Source organism: Misgurnus anguillicaudatus, chromosome 2, assembly GCF_027580225.2.
Source record: "Misgurnus anguillicaudatus chromosome 2, ASM2758022v2, whole genome shotgun sequence".
In the NCBI taxonomy this organism is placed as follows: Eukaryota; Metazoa; Chordata; class Actinopteri; order Cypriniformes; family Cobitidae; genus Misgurnus; species Misgurnus anguillicaudatus.
In genome coordinates this window covers 9,080,138-9,098,779 of record NC_073338.2, presented here as the reverse complement: position 1 = coordinate 9,098,779, position 18,642 = coordinate 9,080,138, and the positions used below count along the sequence as shown (strand labels likewise).

Below are 18,642 nucleotides of genomic sequence, written 5' to 3'. Positions count from 1 at the left end.
ACCATTTCAGCTACTCATATAAAAATAAGAGTTTGAATATGAGACATTAATATGTAAGGGGTATTAGCGCGTGATCACCCAGATTAGCTGCAGATAGTCACATGTTAAACAGCAAAACACATTCTCTGTTATGAACGCACAACCAAATGTCAAAGGTGTCACCCAGTGGTCAACAGCTTTGCGAGAGGTTAAGAGAATATAAAAAAAGAGAAAATTATGGCAAAGATACATAGATGAGTTTATAAAACTGATCTGAAATATATACCAGATCTTTTTAGGCAGTGAATTTAACTTTTTGTTTACTTTTGGTAAAAGAAATGAATCTCATGGGAAACCCAATGCTGATAGAAGACATTACATGTTTTATTTCACTGGCTTGCATTGCATGTTGCAGACTTTTGCATTGCTGGTTAGCACAATGCTTTACCAACTGAGCAACTGTATGAGATTTACACATTTCTGCACCCACGCTTGTAACAAGACTTTAATATGTGTATAATATTTTTTTAAATGGCATAAACAACCTGATATTCATCATCTAGCCTGCAGGCATCTTCGAGCCACCAGGAGCAAGAAAAAGATGGTGCTCTAAAAGAGGCGGTGCCAGAAGAAGAGGAGGAGGGTGTTGAGGAACCAGACATATCATCATTAACTCTGGCTGAGAAAATGGCATTGTTCAATCGCTTGTCACAAGTTCCCGGCCAGTCATCAAATGGACCACGACCTGACACACGCCAGAGAAGGGCCAACGCTCGCTTCCAGACCCAACCAATCACACAGGGCGAAGTTGGCCAGGTGCGGACTCCATCTTTGTTTGATTTCTACTTGTGTATCTTACGATCATTTCTGAAAAGTTTAAAAGTGTATCATTTTAATGTTAACTCTTACACTTTTCTGAAGAAAGTCATTGCTTTACTTTTTTTAAGTGTAAGAGTTATTAATTGTTTTATTACTTTTTCTGTTTATTTAGAATATATTGTTTTGCATTTCCAATTGGCACAGAAATTACACACTTACACATTCAAGAAAACTCGGACTGGCATTTTGGTCTAAATAGTTTAGAAGTTGTCGATAAATCCCAGTCCTGAACGTAAAGAGATGTTGTGCCATTCGCAGGAATTGAAAAATGACGTAGATCCATCCAGTCATACTGATGGACCCACTGTGACTAGTAACAGTGTTGGTCCTCCTCAAAGCGAGCAAGTAAGACGATCTGAGGTTTTTGATTGGCTGATTAGTACGAGTCTTGCCTTTATAGCCTTTATGCATTTTCGGACAAAAATTTGCTGCTTTATAATTTTGCTTTTGTTGCTGTTTGAAGACTTGGCTGATTCATGAGGAGATGCCTAAACTCCCCCTGTGGTGGATATCAAGTTTTAATTGGTGTTTATATTGTGTTTTTAATATGCTTTAAAACAAACAATGTGCAAATCAATTATTCAACACAACTGCTGAGTATTTTCTCCATAAAATTGCAGTTTTGTAAAGACCCTCACAAAACCACGGTTTGAAATCGCCTCTGTTTCTTATGTCACAAACATGCAACCAGTCACATCAACACAGTTAAGCAAATAGACCAGACAGTCTGAGCCATAGATATGTATGCGCTGGAACGATCGCAGTCTTCAGTGGCGAAAAAAATTGTGTGCTGCAAAGACGTAACCAATTGTTCCTCATACATCTTAAAAAGTGAAGCCACTGGATCTTTGATGGCTGCAGTACAAATGATAAACCCCGCCCTCTCCATGTAAACGAACAGGACTCGGGTCAAAATAAAATATATATTACACTTCCAATAAAAGTTTCTGAAATATGGTTTTGGTCCTTTATTGTAGTTGATATACCATATGTTTAGTTCAGTAACTTTCATTTAGCTAGTACTTTAATGCTATAGAAACGGTACAAGAGGTTATTGACAGTTGTGATTGACAGCTTCTCTGAGTGGACTCTCGAAACTTCGGGGGAAGATTAAAGATATAACTAACTACTTCATTTTCGCTTTCTGTTATTTCACACTGACAAATAGGTATAAGATTCTGGGGGTATGATAACCTTTAGCAAAAATACCACGGTTTCACAGTGTTGCGTTATTGGCATTGCAACACTAAAATGTGTTATTTTTTGAAAATAAAGCCTCTAAATTATAATATGCTTTCAAAAAATATATAATATTTTCGTAATGTATATTAAATGTAAAAATTAAATCAATCACATGACTTAATGATTTAATGAATTTTGTATAAACACAGCTCATATCTTGTATACGGTATCACAGAACATTTTAGTGGTTTTGAAACCTTGACTGTTTAAACCTCAGTATACCTTGAAACTTGAAACCCGCCCATGCGTCTGACAAAATGTGTTGTATTTAACTTCTCTTATTTAAGCAAACCAGTGACCAGAGACGTTCAGGGGCCGTGATTGAATTGGGGGCACAAGCGTTTGGGCAGGTCATTCTCAGGGCTCCGCGGACGATTCCTTCTGCGCATGTCCTGGCTCATAACTGACGTTTTTGCGTAACATGCCAGCGTCCACCGTGGGATATTTTACGTTCAGTTCATTACAATGGAAGGAAGCGACGTTGCGTCGTTTTTTTTTTTTTTACAGTCTATGTATGTAACTCATGAATGCATTGTGAAATGTGTCTGGAACTCCCGAATGCAGCATCTATGTACATATGAATCTATGGTCTGAGCTGGTGCGATTTTGAGTGGATTCACATATTCATAACTATCGCAGGGTTTCCCGCAGCACTTTGCAGTTCGGGCGGCCCGCCTAAGCTGTGAAACCCTACCGCCTTAACAAGGTCGTCCAAAAAAAAAAAATTGCTGTACTAAATCCATCAAGTGCATCTCGGAGAATAGCGCGGACGCTCTTCACACTGCGAGCAGGCACACGCGCGACACATGGCCAATTGAGAGAAAGACGTTTTTCGTCACTGTCTGGAGGATAACTAGTAGCCAGTTGATAAAACATCTCGGAGAATAGAGCAGATAAGCTTCACACCGCGAGCGTGCACGCGCGCCACATGGCCGAAATGGTCCGTCAACTGTCTAGAGGATAGCCAGTTGATAAAACGCGTGTCCGTGAGAACTGTAAGTGGACTTATGTTTTGGGTTTATTTAAGCCTGTTATTGTATTAGTCTATAGTTCTTGCAAATTTAAAGTAAGTTATCTGGTGATTTTTGTTGTTTGAGCAACCTGCTAGCTAGGTTTTACGTGCCTGTTGATTTGATATAATTGTTGAGCGCTCTTGCTCACGTTATTTATGTGCATAATTTACATGCTACAGTAGTTACACCCATTTAAGATAATGTTATTAATAGTGGAAAATAATCAGTTTTTACAATCTTAGCGCTATCTATCATTGTTCGCCTGACGTTCTACAACATCTGCATTAGTTTGTGTTTATCAACCCTTTAGTTTCACTTTATCATGCAGCTATTTTCGTTAGAGGTATCTGTTGAAAACATTTAATTCATTAATATTCTATTATGTGTTCATAGTTTCTTCAAAATTAAGTTTTATTTGAGTGTTTTAAATAAAAATATTTTCATTTTCATCATGATGTGTACGCCCCGCCCCTTTGATTGCCATGCCCCGGCCACAACCACCCGCCCAACCTTACCACGTTAACTAACAAATTTTCTGCGGAAAACCCTGTATAGTCCAAGCTAGTTTGATTTGAGTAGAAGCGGGACTAATTTGCATAAACGTATATTCGGATATCATTCAAGGCATAAAGACGTTATTATCAAATGAAAAACTTTTACATATGCTGTTTTGATGCTCAAAGATGATTTTTATCAACCACAGGCGGACTTTAAATTTATGAAAGAAATGATTCAGCCAAAAATAAAATTGCTTCAGACCTGGATGATTTTCTTACATGGAACACAAATGAGTGTCTCCATACAATGAAAATATGTAATGTCCAGGGCTGCAGTGATCTACCAAGTGAGCTATGCGAATTTTGACCCGAAATATGCTGGAGTCTTGCATGTCTGCGTGTCTGAAAGGTTTATTGATAATGTCGTTCTGTATGCTAAGCGCGTCCACCCCTGCCAGCTGTCACTGTGTTCTGTATGTGACCTCTGACCTCTATAAATGTAAGCGCCATTTACAAAGCCATCTGAAAATAATAGGGTCTCTTTTTCTCTGTAGCTACAAAATGGAAGTATGAAATTGGAGCCTCTCGCCGCATCACTGGTCCACTCCGCTGCTGCGGCCACCACCCAGGCTTCTGTTGCCACGGTGACAAGCGCTTCCCCATCAATGACCGCAGATGTTCGCTCGGGGATGTCCACGGCACCCGTCTACGCTCCGGGCTCGCCCAGTCAGACGCGCACCGCTCAGCTCCCAGCCTATGAGAGAGGGGTTCGATACTTCAGCCTCACAGAGAGTGGGGAGAAGCCCACACCTGATATTCAGTCCCCGCCTCCGGCAGAACCCCTCAGCCAATCGTCATGCACCAAGGGTGGGGCCCCGCAGATTTCACCCAGTGGGAGAAAACAAGAGGAGAGTGGGCGGAGGGGAAGACTCGGTTACTTGGGAAGAGAAGAGAGAGAGTCGGAGCCGCCTCACGTTCCTAATGCGACCCCACCGCAACACACACATGTGCTCAGACGCACACCCCCTCACGACGGGGGAAAGACAGAGCTGAGAGACCCGCAGGAGAGGGAGAAACAAAGTACACCCGTCTCACAAGGAAGCTACTTGTCACCAGACGCTCATCAGACGGCGAGAGGAAGCAATACGAGACCCATCGGCTCAGGTAAGCAATGAATGATGAAAAGAGAGTTACAAGCTATTGATTCGGTCACATGTGTTACACTTGGCTGCATGTCTGCCTCTGATTGGGTTAACAGGGTTAACCGGAGATCGGGTTCCAGCCTACACGCTGCTGGAGTCGAATGTGATTAGCATAATTTATCATACATCAGACGCCCTGTCGTCTTTGTCTGAGCCGTGCAAAACTAATGATGCAGAACTGAATTGGGCAGAAGGCAAAGTTGAGTGATGCTCTCCTCTGTGGCTTTTGTTTGCAGGCTTCAAAGCTGTTACTATCTGCAGCCGAGAGGCGCCTGTGTATGTGTGAGACTCGGAGCGTGATTGCATTCATTATTTTGTAGTAAAGGAGAAAATGAATGAAAGACAGGAATTGTAAGAGTGGGGAGAAATGTGCATGCTCCGATACAAGACAAAATGGGAAAATCAGTTATTGGGGTTAATACACGTCTCATGCAATGACGGCTGAATGCGACAGTGACTTTTTTTAGGATAAATGATTTTTTTTAGCTTTTTCACATTGCAAGTTGTGTTTTATAGGACTGGATATGTGTGTCAGATATTGATTGAGTTCTGTGATAAATGTGTCTGCTTTTCTCTTGAGCTGGTGTGTGAGCTGGTGTGTTATGCCATTTCTGGGGTTTGATGCATGGATGTGTACGTCCGCTATGTTAGATTGTTGCGGCTACACACAAATTGTGTAGTATTAATGTGACAGATGGGAATATTTAATGTGTTTTATACATGTGTCTCGGCCTTTAAAACCCAGCTAAAGTCATTTGTCAGTAGCCTTTAAATTGCGCAAATTGACTTTGCGAATTAAAAATATGGCCAATGGAAACATCTATTTCACAAAAACTCCCATATAGTATATTGCAAAAAGTTTTTACACTCGCATGAGGTGGTTTTTCAGGCAATTCAGAAAAAAGGGGTATTTTACAAATGGAAACATTGCTGTTTATTTGCATTTTTAGGTTGCCTTCTATAGTATAAGGGGCTTTCCTTGGCATCAATGTTTAGGTAATACTCTTACGTCTCATTTGGTTAAAATAATGTGTAGTGCGGTGGATGTGTTATAAGTAAACTTACAGTACCAACATCAGTCGACGTAATGTTTGGAATGACTTGTCGCGAAACTAAAAACTACGTTTCAGTCGCATATCATCGGTTAATGAAAACACTGTCATTTCGCAATAGTCTTTTATAGACATTTAGAAAATAATGCTAAAGTTTGCTCAATTCTGCAATGGTACATGAGGTAAAGAACCTTCTGTGAAATATAACCGTAATATCTTCAATATTGACCAAGTAAGGTCATGTCAAAGATTGTTATCAATAAGTAACATAATCGATTTTAAGCCGATTATGAAACATTCGTACACAGGGTCACAAATTCGATACAAGAAAAGGTATATGTCTCCTAATGCTGAGATGTTTTTGTCTTTCTTTGCTCAGATAAAAATAAAGTTTTTTGAGAAAAACATTCCAGGATTTTTTTGTAGCGGACTTAAATGGACCTCAACAGTTTAGTTTCAATGCAGTTTTAACGCAACTCTAAAAGATCCCAACCAAGGCATAAGGGTCTTATCTAGCGAAAAAGTCATAATTTTTACAAAAAAATAAAGTTATTTTTAACTACAACTTCTTGTCTTGCACTAGCCGTGTGATGCGCCAGCACAACCTTGCGTATTACGTAATCACATCGAAAGGTCACACAGGACGTATGCGAAACTGCCACTCCAGTGTTTACAAGTGTGGATAATGAGGACCGTTCTGACATTGTTGTATGTGGGATGATACTAATTCATGTCTTTGAGTCAGTTTATGGTTTAAAATGGTCCGCAAGTGTGCGTTTCACATATGTAACACGTGATCTTTCCACATGATTGCATAAAGTGCGCACTGGCGCTAGGGTTGCCACGGTGACGTAATTTTCCCACCGGTTAAACAGCGCGTCACAAACCCGGTGATACCGGTGTCACCGTGTGGGAGGGGCTTGTAAATGTGCATGCAGACGTTCACATTTTACTTTCACTTTTGAATTACGCAACTGTTTAAATGCAGTGCTTGCGTACGCTGCGTTAAATTGCGTATGAATTTGCATGCAATGCGAGTGCAACAGCTGGTTAAGTTAAGTGCTTGAGTCAATGTGCGCAGGTAATTCTCAAAGAACACATTCAGTTTGCTCTCTCTAACGAAACTAAATGATTAAATTACTCGAAAATATCAAAACGACAGTGAAAGACGGTGTCGCGGTGGGCAAGTGATCTAACCGGTGAGAGGCTGAAGCACCGGTTATCACCGTTTCACCGACTATCGCGGCAAGCCTAACTGGCGCATCACACGGCTAGTGCAAGTCTAGAAGATGTGGTTAAAAAGTACTATTTTTGGCAAAAATGTTGATCGTTTCAATGACCTTATGCTTTGGTTGGGATCGTTTAGAGCCCTTTAAAGCTGCACTGAAAACCTGTAAACTATTGATGTCCACTATATGTAGATAAATCTTGGAATGTTTTCTTCAAAGTTAATTTCTTCTTGACTGAACAAAGAAAGACATAAACATCTTTGATGACATGGGGATGAGTAGATGATCAGGATTTTTTATAAAAGTGCAATATTCCTTTAAATTTAACATGGTGTATTAATGCGCTTATGCGGGATTCCTGTGTGTTTACATTTGCCAGATGTCCCTGATGTCAGTGTCACGGCAAGGTCTGTGAGCAGTGCCGTGGTCTCCTCGAGAAGTTCCTCACACGCACTTCCTTATCTCCAGCAAACACAGCTGTATACACCTCCACAACCACAGCTGTACACACCTCCGCAACCTCAACGAAAACCCACGCAACACACTCAGGTCCACATCCAGACGCAAGCAAGACCTCAGCCACAAGCCTACAGTCCGGCTGCAACACCACCCACACAGCCCAAACCCCAAACTCACCTGGTTTCTGTCCCTCACACTTACATAGACTCTCAGGCTCCTTTACGACAAGATCAGACACAACCCAGAATACCTCCGCAGACGCAGCCGAAACCACAGTCCTTCTCTCCACCCCAGTTGCATGCCCACAGTCTCCCTCAACCCAAGATACCCCCTCAAACTCAGCCAAAACCCCAGGGCTTCATCCCACCTCAAAGTCCGCCCCAGGAGGAGATCCCGGGAAAATACGGCCCACCTGGACCTGTTGTCTTCAAAGACCAAAGGCCAGAGATCCAAGAAGAACCTGAAGCCATGACATCCATGTCGATCAAAGAAAGGTGCGTGTTTGTGACTTGCTTTTTGGTGTATGTTGTCGTTTGAATATCCCGCTTGTAGTCGAACACACAATAACTCTCTATACAACACCAAACGGGTCCAAGCTAGAAAGAAACAAAAGAACTCGCATATTGGCTTAAGTTCACCAAGAATGAAAATTGTCCCATACTTTGCAGTTTCTAGCATTGTATTGCAATTAAATGGTGGTCAACAACATTTTGATTGTTAAATGAGCTCAAAATATAAATCATTTTCTCTCACAAATGTTTTTTTTTTACTTCAGAAGATGTATATTATCTCCCTGGAGTCATATGGATTAGTTTAAGCATGAATAGATGCACTTCTTGGAGCTTCAAAACCACAATTTAATATCATTACAAAGTGTGAAAGAGCAAGAAAATGATTAAATTTAACTCAAACTGTATCTGTGATGGTGAGTAAATTGAGAGAATTTGGGGTTTTCTGATGGACTTTCGGTTAGATCTGTACAGTTGCTCAATATAATGTTTGCTTTTTTATTCTACTCCCAACACTTTCCACAATCAAATACAATGTTGTAAGATTTTTTAGTATGAAAAAATAATTTTCTGTATATGTTTTTCTCATAGACTGTAAAAAAGTATGGACATAGTGTCCATGACGTCACCCATAGGTTCGTGAAGAGCTTTTTTGAAGCTTAAAATAGGCGGTGCCTGCGGTCGCCATCTTGGCCATGTGTCACCGCGCATCACTCGCAGATAACCGAAAATAGGTAAAGGCGGTTGCTGAAACCACGCCCGCCTAGCTCGATTCTAGTGACAGCAGTGGCAGTTCACCCGTCACTAAAGTGGCCACGCCCTTAATTATGCAGAACTTTAAGGGGTTGTGTGCACCAAATCTTTTAAACGCGGCTAAAAGCACCTGAAGGACAACGATTGCCAGCTGTTTTTTCAGCTGAGTGCCAGCTTTCTTAAGCCGAGCATTTTGGTAGCTGTGACATTTGAGCTGTGAGCCGGTTGGTTGTTGTGATACGTGTCCCGCCCCTCCTCCACTGTGATTGGACACCCGTTTAAGAACTGACATTGACGAGCGGAACTTTTCACCCAAAGTTGAATCTCTTTCAACTCTTGACGCTCAGCGCAGAGCGTGGAAAAATAGCCGAGCACCGGTTTTCAGCACGAAAAAAACATTGATTTATATAGTGTATTGTGTAAAAGTGTATAAACAATATTCAGGTAATAGTTCATAATTTACATCTCAGATGTATATCATTTCCTTTTTCAGGTAAACACAAATGAATAATTTTATATTGAAATGATTTTGTTATCTTATTTGGAGCTCTAATTACATTCATCATTAAAGCAGTACAGTACAAATGACTCCAGTGGGTTAATAAATATTTTCTGAAATTATGTATTTGTAATTTTATTTTTATTTTTAGCTTATACCACGGGCCTGCTGAATGCTTTATTCTGATTGGTTGAGAAATGTTTGATGGGTATGCATTATTTTTCAATAAATGCACACATGACCTGTTAAATTAACCATTTTAAAATAACCACCAAAGCAATGTTTGTGGTAACCGCGGTGTAAGCGTAATAAAGAATTGGGACTATGTGAATACTTTTGTAACCTAGACCGCTGAAACACATGAATTATGATCGTTTTAAACCATTGGTAATGGCTTTCCTCCTAATTTGACCCATTCAAATTGATTTATTTAGGCACTTTGTAAACAAGGATGTAAATGTAAACTAAAATGTTGTCTACTATACAGTAATTTACTGTGCATTGAATTTCATAACATAGGAATGGCATATTTAAGGCATATGGGTGTACTGCATCGTAAGAAACAGCAGGCTGATGGCTGGAGATGTTGCAGGATGACTGAAGCTGTTCTCCTTCTGTCTGCTCTGATAAATGAATGTGGGTCATTACTGCACTCAGCGAACACTCCAAACACGGACGACACTATTTTAAAACTCCAAGTGTTCCTCTGCAGGGCACAAAGAAATGAGAGAGAGAGAGAGAGAGAGGGAGAGATTGACAAAAGAGTCAAAGCTGAAAGCTGGGTAGTGATGAGAAAGAGGGTTATTATGTCAATCATCTCCATTTTGTTCTGAATGTTTTATTCCAAAAAGGCACACGTAATTTAACATTTTTTTAAACAGACTACTTTAACGCTGTGAAAGGTTTTTGTTGAAGATCAAGTGAGGCATTTTATTAATGTTTCTCAGGTTGGCTCTGTTGAAGAAGAGTGGAGAGGAAGATTGGAAAAACAGAATCAACAAGAAACAAGAAGTTGTACAAGAAGTGGCGTCAGCAAGCGACAAGACGGGACAAATATTGGAGGAGCAAGGCTTTAAGAAAAAGGTAAGAATCTGTCAAATCTAGAAATATCAAAATTTCCACTTATTTGTTATTTTGCAGCTTGTCTTGTTGCAAATCATGTAATGGCAATAATATATTTTAAAAATCTTCCCATAAAGTCTCAAAGGTTTAAAATTAGTGCAACTAAATGAAGTGATAAAGACAGTGTTAGGTGTTTTTTGTTTTAGGTTTTTTATTATCTTTTTCTTCAATGAAGTGTGACTTTATTTGCCAGTAGTAAAACATCATACATTCACTCTTGTAGTCAAAGCTGTGAATTGTCAGCCTAGACTTCAATCCTTATAATATCATGACACACTTTTACAAAAGTTAAAGACGACACTGTAAAAAATGCTGGGTTATTTTCAACCCAGTGTTGGGTCAAAAAAAGGGACAAACCCAGCCATTGGGTTAAATTAACCCAGAAAATCTTTATATTTGAACCAACAATGGATTAAAACAACCCAGCATAGGTTAAAGGTTCACCCAATATGAAAATTCTGTCAATATTTTCTCATCCTCATGTTGTCATAAGTCTCTATTCATTTCTTTTTTCTGATGAACACAAAAGAAGATATTTTGATAAATGATGGTAAGCATATGCTGATGGAAGTCAATGGTTACAGCTGCTGTGTGCTTACCATCATTTATCAAAATATCTTAAGTAAAATGAAATTCATGCAGGTTTAAAACAACATGAAGATGAGAACAAATGTACAACCCTTTGGGTTAGGTTTATTATTTTTTGGCCCAGTGCTGCATTGAAAATAAAATATTTTTTAGTGTGTAGTGCATCAAGTGTTATATAAAGAAATGAAGGCTTCACCACTTTATTGAATATTCTGAGAAATCTGTGCTGTTAAAAGAGCAAATTGTAACATGCATGGAGTACTGTATTGTCATGATTCTAAAATCTCCTTCTCTTAATTCAAATATAAAGAGTAAAGTGTTTTCAATTGCATTCGAAAATTAAGGGAAAAAAGGACAGATTAGCTTTCAAGTACCGTTTTTTACTTTCAGCCCATTTCTCACGCACACATACTGTACATCACCTGTGTGTTTTAGGAAGAGCAGACTGTTATGAGTGAGTTCACATCATCTGAACAGCTCTGGGTAAGATATAAACATCTCAGTGGCTGTGTCCTGCTTTCTACTGAGCACTGGTTTTCAATTGGCTTACGGTACATTCACACGGGGCTTAAGCGTTGACGCTTGATGGCAGGCTTGTGTGAAGCGTGGTCAACAGCCAATCACAGTGGCCGCCACACATGCCCCGGTCTTCCATAAACGTAATTGGCTTGCTCTGCCTAGGTTATTTGCATAAGGCGATCTGACTGGCTGACGCACACGTTGCCGCTTTAAAAGTTGAGAAATGTTCAACTTCTGCCCCGAGCAACGGCAGCGACTCGGCGCCGACGGATCCACAATTCAGTTTGGCAACGCATGACATCACCAAGTCAATGGGAAGCGTTAACGCTTACGCCTTGTGTGAATGTATCGTTAATGCTTTGGTGTTTAGCTGTTAGATGACTGGCTGACCCGTTTCTCAAGCTGCTGGTGCTTTGACTTCTGCTTTCCCTTTACTGTATCTTTGAAGTAACCTTTACAATTTTAACTCTGAATTTAGCTCATTTTAAATGCTTTTAGATTTTTTAGATAGTAATAGGTGCCTCATTTGCCTCTGCATATTTATTGGATGAACATTTTTGCTTTAAATTTGCTTTTAAAGTTATTATTTAATTTTGAAGGACACTTTGCTTTTCTTGTGTGTCTGAGGATTAATAAGATGTCACCTGATTAAACAATATATTTAGTAATTTTCTTCATGTTTTGGATAAAACACCTTCATGTTTAGAACTTGTAAATTTTTTCTTCTGCATTCTTCATCTCACTTTACTCCTATGACTTTTATCTCACACTTCTTCATTTACTCTTGTTTTCTACTTCATGTGTCATCGTTCATCTCCGTGTGTAGGGCCCTGTCTTTTCTTCTACCTACTCTCCTCCACCTCTTCCATCTTCCCCAAAATGCCAATATGTAGATCATCAGGGGCAGGTAAGAAAGACCATGGGCATTTTGGAGCATTTCTGTTCTCATAATTGTCCAAATGTTTTTTCACGGGGGGTGGTTTTGCACCAAATGTCCAGCAAGCAAAACCATTCAGCGGTACAACATATACACTTTTAATAACGCTTTTTATTATACCATCAAATAGCAACTAGCATAGAGTAACTGCTTTTACACCGCCACCGGCGAGAGCGTCAAAGTGGCCGTAAGTCATTCATTTTCAATGGGAGTCGGTGGCGAGCAGCGACGGGCCATGTACAGTGTGAGCTTCGATGAGAGTGGAAATCAGTTCAAGTTTGTGGTAATGAAAGCGATAACGTTCGGCGGGAACCAATCGGAAGGCGGAAACATCCACTTGAGAGGAGTTCAGAGAATGCATTCGAGCGACAGAGCATCCACTAAACCTTTTCTATAGACGGATTCATTGGACGCAAGTGCAGTGACGCGATATGGTTTCGTTAAAAATACGGAAACTTTACTTCCGGTTTCAGTTTTTTAATGGTCTGAGTAGTTGCTAAACTGAACTCTTGAACAAATGCCTCATCGAAGATAACAAATGTTTTGGTTTCCTTGTGTCAGTTATTTTTCTTGTTATATAAATAAACTACGTTTAAAGTAGTTTGTTGGTATTTATTCTTAGGGGAGTTTACCGGAAGTTACGTGTGGACCACGAAAGCCGTTTGTTTATGTTGTTACTCCTGAAACCATCTATAATGTCGTTGGCAGGGCAGCCAGAGCTTTTATTTACGCTCTCGCCGGTGGCGATGTGAAAGCACAGTAAGAGGTGCACAAAAGAAGCAGGTTTATCAGCAGTGTGGTAGCATTTTAAAGTGTCCTATTTTTGACCGAAGTTTCGGTTGCTGAACATTCAGTGCATCCCTAGTTGTTTTTAAAATGATAAATAAGGATTGTCAGTGTGTCCATCAATCTGTTCTTTCAATAGATTTAGTTGTTTCTGTGTGTCTTTGATCTAAAACAATAAACTCTTAGAGGAATTTTTACAGTTATTTTATATGCTAACTTCGTTGTGATTTCACAGCAAATAAAATAATAAATCTTGTGTCAATGTATGGTTATTTATAGGCTATGTAAAGTAAACCAGGTCAATCACACTAGCACTGAGAGTGTTGCATTTATGTAGTAGAAAAAAATAAATATGTTGTCTTTTCTGTGCTTAATAGACCGTTATAGCCATAGATATGTATAAAGGCTAGATGTCTCGCCCGCGCTGCTGGCCAATTGAGTGGAACATCCACATTTTGGCGGCCATCTTACCACATGACGCTCGCTCACTCGTGGCATTGAGTTTTAATGGTAAAGGTACTTTTAAATGACCATAACTTGCTTCATTTTTTACCGATTTTCAAACGGTTTGGTTTGTTATAAACGTCAAAAATGTACCTATGACACTGCATGCTTATACTAAAAGAATAGAAAAAAATTCATGAAAAATGTTAAAGCATCCAGAATTATAGCCACGTTAATAACGTTTGTAAGAAACCAAACCGTTTGAAAATTGGTAGAAAATTTAGCAAGTTATGGTCATTTAAAAGTACCTGCATCATTAAACTCGATGCTTAGAGTGAGCGAACTGTCTGTGTTAAGATGGCCGCCAGGTGAGGACGTTAGAGACTCCGCCGTAAGACATCTAGCCTTTATACATATCTATAGTTATAGTGGCAGCAGCATAAACAAACTGCCTGTATGGCCCAAACGTAACATCCGGTAGCCTTCCACAAAGAATCAATAACAACAGAGTCCCACCAGAGGAGATACAAGCTGTGTCCCAATTTGACGCGATCACAGAAGGCAAGCACCTGGTCTTTGAAGGTCGCAGCCTCAGAAGTCCACGAGGAGAACAAAAATGAGACGGTCTGACCTTTGGAGAATCCATTATTTGCGTCACCTGCTGTACGCACCCAAATGACACTTTGGTGTAGATTAAACTAACCAACGGTATATCAAATTAATCAATCTTAGGAATACAACATAAACCGAATAATATTAATCAGGGTTCTCACGGGTCCTTAAAAACCTTAACAGTTTGTGAATCTGAGGAAAAAAATTCAAGGCCCTGGGAAGTTTTTGAAAATAAACATACATGGATACAGGTCATTGAAAGTGCTTGAATATTTTTTATGCAAGAAGTTTTCTGGAAAAAAATCCATATTATTCCCTGTTTAGTGTAGGATAATATCATAAAAATTCTAGACTTCATTCCAAAATGCTTTTTTGCATAGTTGTGTTTGACACAACGTCTCGGATTACGTATGTAACTGTTGTTCCCTGAGAAGGGAACGAGACGCTGCTTCTCCCCAACATACTTCCTTCGTCCCTGTAACGCCGTCTTTGGCAATATTTCAGATAGCGATATACTTCCTGGCTCCTACGTCACCCTGTCTTTGTCGTTAGCTTCACCATTGGTTGAATTCGATATACACATTCAGATGCACTTACCCCTGGAGGCGTTCCCAAAGTGTCACCGCAGTGACGCAGCGCGAGTTTCCCCAAAAGGGAACTGTAACAATGTATCTTAAAAGGTAACACAATGTAACCTTGCTCTTACTTGAAATGTGTTCCCACATTTAGTCATTGAATTTGAGAGTATTGCACCTGGAAAGTTATTGAAAGGTCCTTGAATTTGAAGTTAACTAAGGTGTGGGAACCCTGATTAATACAAAATACAACTTATAATACCAAAACAGTGACTAGACACTTTTCTGCTAAATACACACTTTTATTTAACAAAGTTTTAAATGTTTATTTTAAAATTTCAAGCTTTATCCGATATGTTCAGCCGATACAGACACGCAATGAATCTCGGGATAGCCTCAGCTGTGAAGGATCCATTTGGTCTATCCTTAAAAGAAAGGAGGACACATTTTGAGGTCACATTTTAAGCAGGCTTCGAATTGGGACGGCCTTTTACTGACCTTCAGTCGCGTTGCTATGATGCAACGGTTTTAGAATGCAGCCATCGGAGGACACAGCCTTAAATTTGGGACACAGCAACAAATAATAGGACAGATCGCAAGTAAATTTCAGGCGGTAACCGCGACAACATGCTTGTGTCCGATAAAACCGTCTATAGGTTTCAGTTTACTGTGTATCATAAACAATACCTACACTCTTAAAAATACTAGGTTATCGTTGGGTTAGATTAACCCAGGAACATTGATATCTTTATTATTGATTAAGGTCATAACTATTACAATCAGTCTCAAATTACAATCAATGTGAAATCAAACGTTGATGGTCCTAATCTTAAAGTTAGATGATGAGACTTAAAAAATGTATTGAGAAATGGTTAAAATTCATGCGTTGTAATTGTTATTTTTATTCTTGTTGTTTTTTTCAATCAGAAGCTTGGAGAAGAGAGGGAGGGGCAGATGTCAATTGAAGAGAGGAAACAGATGATCTCCGTTCGAGAGGAGGCGTGGCAAAGCACAGGAAAGGGCACGGCCAATGACTCGGCCCAGTACACTGTGGCTGCCAAGATGGTGAAAAAAGGTTGGGAAGTGTTGTGTGACATATTGGTATTAGGGGTGTCCTCGACTAAGGATTTACATATTCGAATCAGAATTGTCGAAAATTTCCATAGTCGACCGATGGTCGAATCATATCTATGTTTATGTGCATGGGTTGGGAGGGGGCCAGACCAGGTACAAATTGGTAACTTTTATTTTCTTTCACAAGCAGCACACATAAACAACTTTCTGTTAAAGTGACCAAAACTGTCTTTCAAGTGATGAACGAAGACAAAACTGACGATGCATTTATATATTTATTTTTTTAAGGTAAAATATATAAGGCAACATTCGTTTATTTATTCCTCATAACATTTTAAAGCCACGATCTACAGAACATCACACAAAAATACATTTTTATAACTAAACCTAAAAAAATAACAAAGGTGATTCTGCCTTGGAAACCTCGTCTAATTCAGTGTTTTTATTTAATTTGGAGATATAGCGCGTCAAAGCAGTCATGACCAAAAAAAACCCCCCGACAAATGAGAAAATGACAAATAATTGGTGATTGTGACTGTAAATGATAAAAACTAATCTTTCTTGACAATTCATTAGACGTTAATTTATAACTTGAAATACACTGACATTAATGATTTTATAGACACTACGCGTTATTTTAGCACAGAAATACCTGCATGCATGCTTTCACTTTGATCATCTCCATTCACTTTAGATACAGAAACAACTGATGATATTATTTATTTCAGGAATCTCTTTGCTATCATTTAAAAGTGAACACCAACCATAATATTAAATCACAAGAAAGACATTCGTGTCAGGCAGAAATAGGTTCGGTGCAGATAGTTTCCGTTTCTTCACCGAAATTTTAAAAAACGGCTTACCTGTTTTGTAGTTTAACTTTTGACAAGATAATCAAAATGTATGATAAATACATTTTAAAAACTTATACCCGTCGAAAAACATCCGTTTTTTAATGTTTAGTTTGATGAACTCCTAAATATGAGACGCAGAGCACCTAGCCGTTCGGCTAAATTACATGCGCAAGCATGGCCAGCACGCAATAGCGCAACATTAATACAACGAAAAGCTATCCAAAATTTACAGACTTAAATTAGATCAGAATTTACGTTTATAATAGATACATTTTTTAAATAAAATAAGGTCAGAAGTAACAAAGTGCAGAACAAATATGCACAGAAACAAAACACAAGCCAAATAGTTAAATCAGATAACCCAGAGTGATTTATAAATAAAATAAAATAAATTATTAAAAGAATAGAAAAGTATAGCCATAATATAATTGCCAGCTTTGTATTTTTTAAATGTAGAAACAAAGAGTCAATGGTTTATTAACAAAGAAACCTCCGTGTAGCCCGGTCACAGGGGATGTTGTATTTATTAACGCATTTTAAAAATATTTATTGAAAGCTGTTACTTCACATATTATTTGCAGAATTATAATGATATGCTGTATATTAATATATTGTGAGAAAGCTATTATATGTGAAATCAGATAATGTGTGCACCCATATACGGCCAAAATTGAATGATCCTCATTTCATAACACATCTGCGACGATTCGACTGTGAGATTGGTAGTCGAATCAGGCTTCTCCTATCGATGCATCGAATCTTCGACTATTCGGGGTCACCCCTAATTGGTATATGAACTTAATTGTCATTGTTGAATGAAACTTGTCTGTATTAATACCTCTCTATTTACTTGTCTGTCTCTCTGTTTCTCCACCTATCTGTGTGTCTCTGTGTGTCAGGTCTGACTGCTTCGTCTGCAGTTATCAGTCCGATTATTTCTCCAGTATCTACTAAAGTAAAGAGCAGCGTCTCCAAACCACAAGAAGAAATTGAGACTCACAGTGGAGATGAATATTACTGCTTAGAATGCCAAAAAGTTTTAAAGTTGGATTTAAAGCATTATAACTGGGGCAAAAACTGATGTGTTGCAGAAATTGAGGCCAGAGGAGAAATGGAGTCTGATAAGAAGCTGGAAAAGCTTGAAACATTTTTGGGCCGTTTGAACAGTAAAGGTGAGTTGATTGATTCAGGATCTGCAATTATAGCAGCGAGAGTATAAATAAAAATCATTAGGGATTTAAAGGGACAGTACACTTTTTTGAAAATAGTCTCATTTTCCAGCTCCCCTAGAGTTAAACATGCGATTCTTACCGTTTTGAAAGCCATTCAGCTGATCTCCGGGTCTGGTGGTACCACTTTTAGCATAGCTTAGCACAATCCATTGAATCTGATTAGACCATTAGCATCGCGCTAATCATAAAAAAATCAGTGACTTTGCTGCTGTAACATGGCTATAGCAGGCATAGTGATATTACACTACACGATATATTTCTGTCTAGAAAATCACAACTTTTAATTTTCTGTCGGTCTTAGTACACGATGTAACTACAGAAGAGTCAAGTTTTAAATAGGCAACATATTGAAACTATTTGGTTAGTTTAGCTTGATGCTAATGGTCTAATCAGATTCAACGGATTATGCTAAGCTATGCTAAAAGTGGTACAACCAGAACCGGAGATGCGCTAAATGGATTTTTAAACGATAAAAATCAAATGTTTAACTCTAGGGGAGCTGAAAAATTCGCATTTTTGTGTCTTCCTTTAAATGCACCATATGCTCAATTTTTACATCAAAATATATAACACTGTGCTAGTGTAC

At 38.9% G+C, this 18,642-nt stretch overlaps 1 protein-coding gene across 1 annotated transcript in view; it reads left to right on the top strand.

The window, feature by feature from the left end:
• The window catches only part of svilb (supervillin b), a 56,887-nt gene that overhangs the window by 19,223 nt on the left and 19,022 nt on the right, over window positions 1-18,642 (top strand). The window contains exons 14-23 of the mRNA XM_073872383.1: window positions 543-795; window positions 1,117-1,203; window positions 4,165-4,774; window positions 7,473-8,046; window positions 10,261-10,396; window positions 11,459-11,506; window positions 12,369-12,449; window positions 15,824-15,971; window positions 17,724-17,818; window positions 17,924-17,996. Coding sequence (XP_073728484.1) covers window positions 543-795; window positions 1,117-1,203; window positions 4,165-4,774; window positions 7,473-8,046; window positions 10,261-10,396; window positions 11,459-11,506; window positions 12,369-12,449; window positions 15,824-15,971; window positions 17,724-17,818; window positions 17,924-17,996 — 2,105 coding nt within the window. The remainder of the gene's footprint in view (window positions 1-542; window positions 796-1,116; window positions 1,204-4,164; window positions 4,775-7,472; window positions 8,047-10,260; window positions 10,397-11,458; window positions 11,507-12,368; window positions 12,450-15,823; window positions 15,972-17,723; window positions 17,819-17,923; window positions 17,997-18,642) is intronic.